General features: G+C 37.7%; 1 protein-coding gene across 1 annotated transcript in view; it reads right to left on the reverse strand.

Annotated features, from left to right (window-relative positions):
* The window catches only part of MOV10 (Mov10 RNA helicase), a 40,687-nt gene that overhangs the window by 22,927 nt on the left and 4,486 nt on the right, over positions 1 to 13,274 (reverse strand). The window contains exons 2-5 of the mRNA XM_087959578.1: positions 10,146 to 10,242; positions 8,830 to 8,960; positions 2,932 to 3,158; positions 1,189 to 1,429 (exon numbers count right to left, since the gene is read on the reverse strand). Of these exons, the coding sequence (XP_087815704.1) occupies positions 1,189 to 1,429; positions 2,932 to 3,158; positions 8,830 to 8,960; positions 10,146 to 10,242 (696 nt within the window). The remainder of the gene's footprint in view (positions 1 to 1,188; positions 1,430 to 2,931; positions 3,159 to 8,829; positions 8,961 to 10,145; positions 10,243 to 13,274) is intronic.

Raw genomic sequence — 13,274 nt, forward strand, 5'->3', positions numbered from 1 at the left:
AAATATGGGGAAAGTTTGGTTTCTCTAAGTGTAAAGAAATTATTATACTTGTAACCTTGCTATTTTAATTTATATAATTTGGATTAACTATATAAATTAGTATAATTAAATCATTCACATTGCATGCAATTAATCCTGGCTGCAAGATAGGACTAAAAAAGCAATCAACACATAACTTTTGGGGGGGAAATCATTTGGTATTTTTTCATATATTGCAGAACATTTTCCTGCACTTATGTTGGTACACATTAGCTATCCTTAGCCAGTTCCTGTAAAGCTGGAATATCAATAACAATTTCAAGTAAGGCTTCGGAGAATGAAAATGAAAAAGATTAAAACTCTCAAGGTTCTATAAATATAACAAACAGTAATTAATAATTTTGGCTGCATCCCATCTAGCTCCAGTCTTTATGAGGGGTCTTTGGGGTCCAGTCTTTTTCTCAAAGTTTTAGCACCTATAAAGTGCTAAATGATGTAGATAGAAAACTAAAATGGTATGGCTAGTCTTGGTATGGCTAATGAAACTGTGGTGGCGCAGTGGATAGATGCAGTATTGTACTGCAGACTATTTCTGCTGCAGCCAGCTGCCTGCAGTTTGGCAAATCAATCCTCACCAGGCTCAAGGTTGACTCAGCCTTCCATCCTTCCAAGATGGGTAAATGAGGACTCAAATTGTTGGGGGCAATATGCTAACTCTGTAAGCCGCTTAGAGAGGGCTGTAAAGCACTCTAAAGTGGTATATAAGTCTAAGTGCTATTGCTATTGTAGGTTAACTGCCTACTGCCAGGAGTTCAATCTTGAAGCGGCTGAGTCAGCATTATATTCTTCTGAGGTCGGTAAAATGAGGACCCAGATTGTTGGTGGCAATATGTTGACACTGTAAACTGCTCAGAGAGAGCTGTAAAGCACTATGAGTTGGTATATGAGTCTAAGTGCTATTGCTATTGCTAGTTCACGTAGCCAACTGCATCAATTGAAAATAACACACAGAAAAAAAAGAAAGAAAATCTCAAAATAAAGGATTGCAAAATAGATGAGCAAAATATAGCTATATGGCAATAGGGGGGGAAAGGAAAAGGACAGAATTCAGAAAAAAGGAGTTGGAGGAAAAATATGATAGAGACAATATGTCCAGAAAAAAACAGAGGAAGAGTAAAGGGAGAAAATTAGCAGAGAATCCTTACGTACTTGTTTGGTGGAAAGCCATCTTCTATAGATCTGAACTGTGGTTTGTGCAGTTTGGCTTGATAAGGCTGATAAGGTTCTGATGGACCAAGTTGTTGTGCTAACTCGGTATTGGCAACAGCCTGCACAAAACGTCCGATGTGGAATTTCCCAGTCTGTTCACTGGTGAAATTGAACTGCATGGTAACATTGTAGAAGCCATAGTCCTGTACCCCACATGTGATTGGGATTTCATGAACTGACCCTAAAGACAAGGAAACCTTTTTACATTTACAAAACAACAAGGAAGAAGGCTCTCTTCTGCATTAATTTTCTAACACTTGATTTGAAATTAAGAATATGGGATTTCCAGAATATACAATCATATTCTCTAAAGTTTGCAACAAGCCCTTTTATATTTATCTAGTTAACTAGTTTAAAGATAAATATGCTTCTCTCTAGTACTGTATCTTTCCATACTTACATTATATCCCAGAATAAAAAAGCTTTTGGTTTTGGTGCAAATAAGAAATTAAACACATCCCAGTTTCCAACTGTACTTCAAAAACCTAATAAATTGGAAAATAAGTGCTTAATTCTTATGTACCTTGACCTGTAGAAACCTTGATAAAAGCTCATATTCTGTTATTTAGAAGTCCATAATGACATTACTCAGTTATGCTGTACAGCTATTAGCAGGCATCTAATTCCATCTCTCATTACTTTCAAAAGATATACCTCATGGAGTTTTGACTGATGCTTATTGACACAATTAATAGTCATAGATACTCCTGGCTACTGTAGTAATTGTGCAGACAACAAATGAACAGTCTCACAATTTCTTACAAGAACTTCTACATTAGTCCTCTAGTCCTCATGGATTTCTTTGATGATTCATGAATTATAGAACAGTTAATGCAAGTGTCATACACAATCATAGACACATTGCTGGGTAGTGTGGTTCAGATTAAGCTAAGATATGAGAATTTATTTACTGTTCTCCATTCAGGTAAAAGAGCATTTCTTTCCAGAAGGATCAAGCATTTTTTGTATAATTTCCTTTTTAATCAATTCTCCCCAAATCTGATATATTGTTGAAAGTGACCCACAGCTTCAAGTGTATGCAAGTTGGTTAGAGAAAATGATTCCAAAATTACATACTGTCTATAGCAGGGGTGTCAAATTCAATTTCATTGAGGGTCGCATCAGGCTTGTGTTTGACCTCGGGAGGGGTGGGAGGGCATGGCCAGGGTGGGCATGGCAAGCTCAACGTCACTTGTGTCAGAGGCACCTGTGGTAGCCCAAGCGCTCTGCCAAGGAAAACAGGCTCCCAAGCTCCATTTTTGGCTGTGATGGCCTTCTGCAACTCTCTGCCAGCGAAAACAGGCTCCGCTTTCAGCTGCAAAGGCCTTCTGCAACCGTCTGCCAGTGAGAGGGAGCTCAGGAGAGTTGCAGGCGGCCCTCACAAACTTTGTTTTCATGGCAGAGACACTGCAGGTGATCCTTCGCCTTTTCCAGGGCAGCTTCGTGGGCCAGATCTAAGCACCTCCCCTGGGCCGGATCCAGCCCCCTGGCCTTGAGTTTGACATTCCTGGTCTATAGCCAATACTTGGAAACAATTTAGATTACCATTATTGAACTTTCTTCTGGAAAAAAAATTTTTTTTTTTGCAGTGCTTAATTGTTCTGCAATTATTTTACAGTATGTGACCCCACCAACTCTTTTAAGAGATCTAGCAATGTTTCAACAAATGTATACATATATTACCTGGTGGCAGTTTCACAGGCAAAGTTTGTTCAGAAACTACAAAAGTGAATTCACAACGTTTTATCAGTCTGTAATTTTCCAGCATAATTTCATTTGTTCCACTGTTCTTCACCTCAATTTTAATAGTCACACACTGCTCTGGAGAAACGTTGAATCGAATTTTACCATTTGGCTTATCATGCTCTGAAATAATTTTCACGCCGTTCTTATTGGACACAAATATTGATCTGGAATAAAGAAACTGAGGAATCAGACTTCCCACGATTTCTAATACCACATGCACACATTCAGGATTCTGTTTAATTGCTCCATAGTGTTTTTTTTACATTTTTAGAAGATATGAATAATACTACAATAGCAACTATAGAACAGAAAATAGAAATATTAAGAAAAATAAATTTCAGAATTTTTTTTTAAAAGTAAAAACCTAACTGTCATCATCTTCAAGGTGACATGGTATTGGCAAGATGATAGGAGCTGTTATATAACAAATTGAAAATTGATATATAACAAAATTCTTATTTAATATATTGTTATTTAACAAATTGTTAAAGTCCTGAAGCTTGCAGATGATACAACAGTGATTGGTCTCATTCGAGACGATGAATCTGCATACAGACTGGAGGTGGAACAACTAGCCTTGTAGTGCAATAGCAACAATCTTGAACTATACGCACTCAAAACCATAAAAATGGTGGTAGATTTTAGGAGAAACCCTCCTATACTACCACCTCTAACAATACTAGACAATACAGTATCAACAGTACAGACCTTCAAGTTTCTAGGTTCTATCATATCTCAAGACTTAAAATGGATATCTAACATCAAAAACCTCATAAAAAAGCACAACAAAGAATGTTCTTTCTGGGCCAACTCAGAAAGCTCAAACTGCCCAAGGAGCTGCTGATTCAGTTCTACAGAGAAATTATTGAGTCTGTTATCTGCACCTCTGTAACTGTCTGGTTTGGCTCTGCAACTAAACAAGATAGACACAGACTTCAATGGATAATTAGAACTGCAGAAAAAACAATTGCTACTAACCTGCCTTCCATTGAGGATACTGCATGAGTCAAAAAGAGGGCTGTGAAAATATCTAAAGACTCCTCACATCCTCAACATAAATTGTTTCAACTGCTTCCCTTAAAATGACGCTATAGTGCACTGCACACCAGAACAATTAGACACAAGGACAGTTTTTTTTCCAAATGCCATCACTCTGCTAAACAACTAATTCCCACAACATGGTCAAACTACTTACTAAAACTGTATTACTATTCTTCTTCTCATCCTTCCTATTATCTATCTGCTCCCACTTATGACTATAATAATCATGTTGCTTGTATCTTTACGATTTATATTGTTTTATTTGTTTCCTAGCATGATTTGATTGCTTATTAGTAACTGAAGACTATCACTTAGTGTTGTACCTTATGATTCTTGATTAATGTTTTTTTCTCTTTTTATGTACACTGAGAGCATATGCACCAAAGACAAATTCCTTGTATGGCCAATCACACTTGACCAATAAAGAATTCTATTCTATTCTATTAAAAAAGGAGATGGGGAAAGCTATAATTTAAGACAACATATAAACATGTGACTTAGAAAAAGAAAAAGGACTTGTTTATTCAGCTCTGGATAAAAGTGGGTCCTCCCGTAAGGATGGAAGAACCCCAAATGCATATTCAAGCAGTAAGTTTCTTAGTTTCACTTGGTTACATAAGCAGGAAACACAGCTCATAATAGATAAGGAAACAAGTTAGAAAAATACTTGTTCACACATCCTGTGGCAAGACGCATCTCAGCTACAAGCTTGAAGTTTTCATTATGATTTTAAAAGGACTTCATGAGTCTGGAGGCTTGCTGCTGTCTCTTATTTTGTCATTTCAACAAAAGAATCTATCTAAAAATCTTTGTTTGTGCCAAGCCAACTCTGGTTCTCTATCTAACAAGAGCAAAGCTACTTAAGAGTCTTATCAAAACTAGATAAAAGTTAATAGATAACATATACTCAGGCTGAAATATCAATATATAAATGGTGAATTTCAAATCTGAAATAAAGTATTATGTACCATATCCTTTTAGCATTCTACCCTTTTTTGAATAAATTACATTTGAATGAATATATGATGTCAGAAGGTTGGGTTAATGGATGTGCTTTTTCAGGTGTGTTGAATTACAAATATTAGTGATTCTCTCTAGTAATGCAAGCAAGCTTTGTTTGAATTTAACAAAAAAGGTTCATCAATCCACAAAACACAGTTGTCCAAGTCAATGAAAGACTAAATCTTTCCCAACTTGATGCTTCCAATATTTTGCAAATCTTTTTCCACAATCTAGCTGGCAAGGGATACCAATAAATTTGGAGGGCATTGTGATAGGGAAGGTCGGCATAGAGGCTGGGATTAGAATATTTTTTGCCAAAAAGATAAAAAGAGCTTTTTCATGTAGACTTTAAGGGGCAGGGGGAAAAAAAAGCCAGTAAGCCTTATCACAGCTCTTAATACGAACAATTCACAAGCCTTCCCAAATCTGTTATTTTGATCTTATACCATTCTCATGGCTGCACTTTGTAATCTACAAAGTGGAGATGAGACTCAGTGAGGTGAATTATGCTACTCACTTGTAGTTATGATTTTTTAAATGGCCACCAGTATTCACATATGAGTTTGCTTTTGTTTTTCAAAAGAAGTCTTCAGCAGTATCTACTATAAGATGAGTGGTGCAGGAAGTATACTGTGTGATATCCAGAGGTATGACTCCTCCTTTAACAAAATTTAAAGAGATCCTGTAATAAAATGATTCATCTATATAAGCTATGGGGGGGAGGTGGATAGATTGTGTGATTTCACAGATGACTTCAACTATTTATAATCAACTCATTTGCATCATGGTTTCCATCTATAATAAATCTCATATATATGGGAGACAAAACAGCTTACCAATAAGATGTGGGCATGCATGTTGTCAATCGAGCATAGAAGACAATACCAATCCACCAAAAGAGACATCTTGAATAATTTTTCTTGAGTAATTATGTAATAATGCTTAATGAGTGTCTAAAGACTAGACCAAAAAGCTGCTTTGTATGGTACAGAAGCAGCATCACATCTTCATGATGCTGTAGATGTTGAAATTGTTCTTACAAAATACCCAAGGGAATCTTACAGTACAAGCTAATTGTGCTAGACGGTATTATTATCCAGTTACCAAACTCTTGGGCTGAGACCAGCAAACATAATAGAATAGAATAATTTTTATAGTCAATGCAGACCTCCAGAGCCAAAGTCCATCAAATATATGTAGATCAATTTGAATGAAAAGGATAACAATGTTTAAAAGGTAGTTTACATAATGGATTGATTCACATGGAATCACCCTACTAAGAAAATACGTCACAGCATCATCTTCAGTAAGGAGAAGGAAAGAAGTGGTAGTGGCAGCAGTTTGACTTGCTTATTCTCCTGGCTGATGTTATTGACACAAAGAATGCCACTTCTGAAGAACAAAATGTGTAAATCATTCATTGCTAGAAATTCAAAAGATATTGAAAGGAGACTAAATATAACAATGGGCAAACTGTACAGTAGTAAAGTTGTTACTAGAGGAAAAAGATTCAAAAACTGACATAAGACATTATTTTGTAAAGGTTGAGGTACCTCTGCACAAATTGTATGTTTCAATTAGTTTGTAAGGGAACCATTTCCAAAATAGTTTCTGTTCACTTAGGAATTCGTTGATATATACAATTGAAATAGATATACATTTTTGCATGCAATTAAATTTATGTACAACTGTTATTCCAAACATTTGGATTGCAAAATATGTACAGTAAAACTATTTGGCTATCTAGAATTTCCTAAATTTGAATATATAGTGCTCTATGTAGGTAATTGAGATGTGCAGTTATTTGAAAATAGAAAAGATGCCTTGAAAGAAACAGAAGCATGTTTCCAACACTTGTCAAGCTCCTTCAGCCACATCTTTTCCTGAACTGTCATGGTAGGCTCACAGTCCCAGCAAAATGTACATTGCAATTAAGGATGTCCAACAGGTTCATAGTTATGATACAAATCTCTGCAGCAATGGGGGACTTCTTAAAATCATCCAGTGTGGTTTACTGGACATACCTGAGAAACTTCCTACACCATTTATTGGCAATACTGCTTGATCTATTGCCTGGTTGGTTGATATTATTGTTTTCTTCTCTGTCATAGAACTAACTCAATCTCTTTATGCATAAATGAGGAGCGGTTAAGATACTGGGCTCAGGTTCAAGACCTGAGCACCATGCGACAGGGTGAGAGCTTGTCCTCACCCCACTCTTGCCAACCAGCAGTTTGAAAGCATGCAAATGCAAATAGATGAATAGACAGCACTTCAGTGGAAAGGTAACAATATTCCATGAGGTGATGCTGGCCACATGACTGCAGAAATGGCTTCAGATAGCACTGACTCAATGACCTTGAAATGGAGATGAGCACCACCCCCTATAATCGGCAATAACTAGCCAAATAATAGGGACACTGTTAGGAATAATAGTCACTTAACAGTTGGGTTGGCAATATATAAACCAGGATAGTCATTTAATACTGTATCTTTAAGAGAATGCTGTAATTGTGATTGGCTGAGGTTCCTCCAACGGCCATAAGATGGAGCCAGAAACCTGGTTTCTTTCTCCTTGCATTTCCTGTTTTTGCCGTAAATCATCGTTCTACTTGGATTGCTGAGTCTTGCAACTGTTAGCAAACTCCATTTACCGAACTCTGTTTATGATACTTGACTTCGTTTTTGGATTATCCCTGGACTGATACTTACTGCTTTAACCGTATATGATTTGGACTGTTTGTTGGACTTTGTTGACCCGTTTACTGGAAGTAAAACCTACATTTTACTATTCAGTGTATCTGTATGCTGGTTGTGTGTTATTCAACATCACTCTAATCCCCTAATGGGGAATACCTCAACAGATACCTTTACTTTTTTTTTTAATCCATAAATGGGCTTAAGGCAATAAAGTAAAGGGATATCAGCTGAAGCACAGGTATATATATATCAGGACAAATCAAACTGAACACAAACCAAAAAGACTTTCTCTGCGACAGAAAAATCAACAAAGAATGCTTACTTCCATACTTTCATAGTGTCCACACAAAACAGATTCTTTCTGTTTTTCTGTATAAAACTACATTTCCCCTACAAAACATCTAGTAGTATAAGATGGGGTGGACCAGGATAGTTGATGGCTCATTGTGAACAATTTCCATCATTCTTTTAGACAAAATTGAGTGAATCTATTATCATGATATTGTGATTTTCAGAAACAAATTGGAAAAAAAAGGGAGACCTACTATGATTATATGAAGATGGGGTAGATTTCCATAAACATCTTATCTGGTATAGGTTCCAAGAAAGATTCTGCAAAGATGCAAAATCCATGCATGTGATATACAAAGATCATGACGATCAATCCTCCAATTAAAAATAGAGGTTTTTAAAATATATGGAAGATACATGAATGTTCCTTCCAAAGCAGAGGTGCAGTGAGGCTCAAAAACCTAGTCTGGACATTTAATGAACAGCAAGATTTAGGATGGATTTAGCATCTTGGCCTTTAAAAATGAAGAGAAAAATCCGGACAAAATCAAATTATGCTATTTTCTTGGCTTAATAGAGGGGTTTTTTCCTTGCATTTACAAGAGTTGGAACTTTTTTTTTCTTAAATGAAGCTTAGAATTCACAATTGTTTCCTGGGGCAACGGAGCGGAGCTCCTGAGAAAACGGAGCCAAGGCTCAAACTTTTCATTTACAACATGGGACCTAGAGAATACATGGAAAATTAAGTCCCCTTAAGCTTTGCTCCCATACAATTACACCATCCAACTTTGCATTACATACCTGCGCTTAACCCGTGCTCCAGGGGGAAGTGGATTATTGAATGTGTTTTCATCTGGGGTAGAATGGTCTCCAGCTCCGGTATCATCTTTTGGTTTCCAATATTGATCAATAAGTTTTAGTTTCTTCTTCCCCTATAGAGAAGCAAAAAAGAAATACCATAAAAAAAAGGCTTCCAACAAATTGTAAAGTATTGGAAAAATTTATTACAGAAAGCAGTTCACCCTTATTCTTATTCTCCACTTATTCTGAAACAATTAACACTGGTCAAATTCAAAGTGAATTTCACCACCTGGAAATATTTTCGGTAAAATATGATTCTAAATTAGACAAGAATTTTAAAAGTTTTGCTATGCTCTCTTGTTTAAAAATAAATAAATAAAATGAGGAAACAGGGCTAGTTCAGACTCTATGCCAAGGATCTTCAAGCTTGGCAAGTTTAAGACTTGTGGACTTCAACTCCTAGAATTCCTGTGCTAACAATGACTGGAGAAGGAATTCTGGGAGTTGAAGTCCACAAGTCTTAAAACTGTCAAGTTTGAAGATCCCTGCTCTATGCCATGAAACTGTAAAGTCCTATGTTATTCTTTCTTTTTATTTTGTCCAAGATAAACCCCACCATGTGAATCTTATCCCTTGATCCTAAGCACTTTTTTTGACACCTCAGAATTCTATTTCAGTAGTACTTAGATGAATACCTCAGGTATTCCTCAAATTATGATGACATTTGGGATTGGAATTGTAAGACTATAAGTGATGTGGTCATAAAATATGCTATCACATGAATGTGTTGCTTAGTGACAATAGTTATGATTGCCATTGTTAGGAAAGGAGTGCAAGTGCAAGTGACTGTGATTTCTGATTTCCTGACAGCTTCTCCAATGACCTTGTGTATGGGAAGCTGTTAGGGAATGCCGGAAATTGTGATCATATGACCATGGCTCCCTGTGTTATTGTAATCTTGAGCTGGGCACCTGGATCTCAATCATGTAACCATGGGGGTGCTATAATAACAAGAATTACAAGGATGGTCATAAGTCCCCCTCATTCAGTGCTGTTGCAAGTTTGCTGAAAGCGTGGTTGTAACTTTGAGACTTGAGTACTACCTATAATGACCAGTTAAAATTTGTATTAGTCACCAGTATAAATAAGTCACAAAAAGACTACAAATCAATAAGCCAGTTTTGTTTCTTTCCATGTTGACCTTACATTTAGAGAGCCTTATTTTAATGCCTTGGAATCCATCAGGACCCATTAAGCCCAATTGTTCAACATAAACTATCAAAGAATGAAGTAGACAATCAAGTGCACCTTCTTACCTGAAAAAAACGCACATGATCCCCATAGATTAAAGCACGGTTTGATTTTGCCAGCGCATACAGCACATTGGAGAAGTTGGGTCTTTTTATATTATCTCTGTCAAACAATAGAATATAACTTTTATTCAACTATTAAACATATATATTGATTACACACACACACACACATTAAAAAATCTGTTTTCACACTTGTGGTGCTCTGTGTACTCCTCAATCTCCTTTACTGTGGAGAGGAAGATCAGAAATCATTTCTTAACCAAAACAGTCCACCACTCTTAAGATACAGAACAGAAATATAACCAAACAGGCAATTCTATTTGTTTGCTCTTGCCAAATATATACCAATCAATCACAGAAAACATCAGAACAATAAATGAGAGATATGTGTGTATGTGTGTGTGTGTGTGTGTGTGTGTGTGTGTATATCCTGGTTCTGCCCAGCGCGCACGGCTCTGCCACGGCCCTGGCGGGATGAGCGGAGGGCCCGGCGGGGAGGCACTCGTGCCTTGGTGACATTTGGTGCCTCCACCGCCTCCTCGCCCATCGCAGGTGGCGGTGGCGGCGGCAAGCGGCGGCGCTTCGCTGAGGGAAAAAGAAGACAGCGCAGCCACCTTGCTTGCTTTCCCACCTGCCCACCCCAGATGGCCTCAGGAGCGGCGGCAGTGGCAGCAGGCGCGCACACTCCTGCCGGAGAAGGGAGGAGAGGCGAGGAAAGAGAAGGGAGTGCGGCAGCAGCGGCTGTCACAGTATCGTCTCATAGCGGGGCAAGGCTGGCAAGCTGAGGTGGCCGCACCAGAGAGCGCCACTGCCGACCCGTCGTGAGGATAAAGGAGCGGGATAGAGATTCAGTCAGATGTCAGCCTCGGCTAGAGAAAAGAGCCGGCCTCTCGAGCACGCCGGCGTTTTCCCACTCTCTCTATGTATGAAAGAGCTCACCTCGCTCGGAGCGTTTGGCGAAGCACACGAGTTTCGCAGTCGGAGAGGGAGGCGGCGAAAAGCAGGATGCTGCAAGTCAGGACCTTGCATTGAAGCAGCCCGGGGGCACGTAGCCACCTCCCTCCAGCCCACCTTGAGGATTTGCCTTTGTTGTTGGTTCAGCAGCGCTCCTGTGGCCGCCTTTTTGCCTTCGAAGGTAAAGTGAATTATTTTAAAACCTCCGCTCATCCCTCCAGGGCCGCGGCAGAGCCGTACGGGCTGGGCAGAACCAGGAAACACCCGCGGCTCGCTTTCCCGGCTCTGCTCAGCTCGCACGGCCCTGATAGGATGAGCGGAGGTTTTTAAAATAATTCACTTACCATCGAAGGCAAAGGGAAGGCGGCCACAGGAGCGCCTGAAGCAGCAAGTGTCTCCTCAGGGCTCCGGTTGCAGGGAGGAGCCCTGACTGGCTGCACGTGGCTGCGCCAAGCCGCGGCGTTGCTGTAACGCCACGGCAGCAAGGGGAAGGGAAATTAATGGTGGCGGAAGGTCTCCGATATGAAGTGCTCCACCAACGCAGGCAGCACCATATCTGGGTATGCAACAAAGTACTTCCTAACGGCAAGCTCCCCCGCGCCATTCCCCCCATTTCGCATGTTTAATATGGGCCTTAATTTGGGGGAGGGGCTTAATTTGATTTTATGCCAATAAATCATGCTGGGGCTTCGTATTGGTGGAGGCCGTATTGTTGGAGAAACACGGTGTGTATATATATATATATATATATATATATATATATATATATATATATATATATATATAGAGTGGAGTTCGAAAGCTTGTTCGAGTATTTTCACGTCATTGTAGTTCTTTTAAAGTTGTAGCAACGTTTCAGCAACTTTAAAAGAACTACAATGACGGGAAAATACCCAACTAAGCCGAACACCATACATGTAAGTACCGCAAAACTTAAGAAAAACACACACACACACACACACACACACACACACACACACACACATATATATATATATATATATATATATATATATATATATATATATATATATATATATATATATATATATGTAGGGGCGTGCATAAGCGCACCAACGTGCCTACCGTCCCTGTCCTATTGTTTCTCTTATTCTTTTATTTTTCTTATATGTACCCATTTCATGTATTCACAACTATGTATACGCTTATACTTATTATCTTGTAAACAATTGGCAAATCAAATAAATAAATAAATAAATATAGAGTAGAATATAAAATAATATAAAGCTGTATTTCCTCCAGAGCTAGCACACTGCTTATGAATAAAATAAATTTAAGAGGCTCAAAGATGCAGTGGATCCTAAAAGCTAAAATTACTGTCATTTAGAATTGCAGGAACAGCACCGCATGGGAAGAAGTAAGTTAAAACTCAACATAGGTCTATTCAAATGTATCATGTACATCTTATGCGTGTGCTCATGTATTTCCTTGGCTACATACAAACACATTTAAAGGACATATACATGCACTTCATACATAAGTGAAGTTTAATATTAGACTCATAACAAATCTACTGAATTATTGCATGGATTAATTATACATAAATCTGCCAGTTACTTGAACTATTAAATATATTATGTGACATAGCAAGTACTAATTGATACAAAATGTTAATCCTGATTTACATAAAGAATATGGATCAATATGAAGAATATTGTTTGATAAACATTGCTTTGGATGGATGCAACATGGATACAAGGCTTTCCCTGATTTTTTGTAAATTCAAAATTTGGAAAGACAAATTTAAAAGTAAATGGAAACAGAAAAAACTCTTAAATGTAATTTAAGTAACACTGAGTCACCTAGTATGAAAGATGGATAGTATAGAATTTTAATAAATAAATAAATAAATAATTGCTATATATATATATATATATATATATATATATATATATATATATATATATATATATATATATATATATATATATATATCAGTATATATATCAGTACTGTAATAGAGAAACTATGTAAATTCAACCAGAATACTTGTGGTTGAATTCTACCGACAAATATTTTCTATTTAATTGTGAGGCCTATTTCACTGACATATTGTAATCTGTCATTGTCTTTGTGATATCAAATACTTCATACATTCGTAAGTATAAAATCCAAGGTTCAGAGGTAGCAGTTTAGGAACAGGTGGCCAAGGTTTGA

This window comes from Notechis scutatus, chromosome 3 (genome assembly GCF_049901735.1).
Source record: "Notechis scutatus isolate UNSWTSFEM ecotype Mainland chromosome 3, rNotScu1.2, whole genome shotgun sequence".
In the NCBI taxonomy this organism is placed as follows: domain Eukaryota; kingdom Metazoa; phylum Chordata; class Lepidosauria; order Squamata; family Elapidae; genus Notechis; species Notechis scutatus.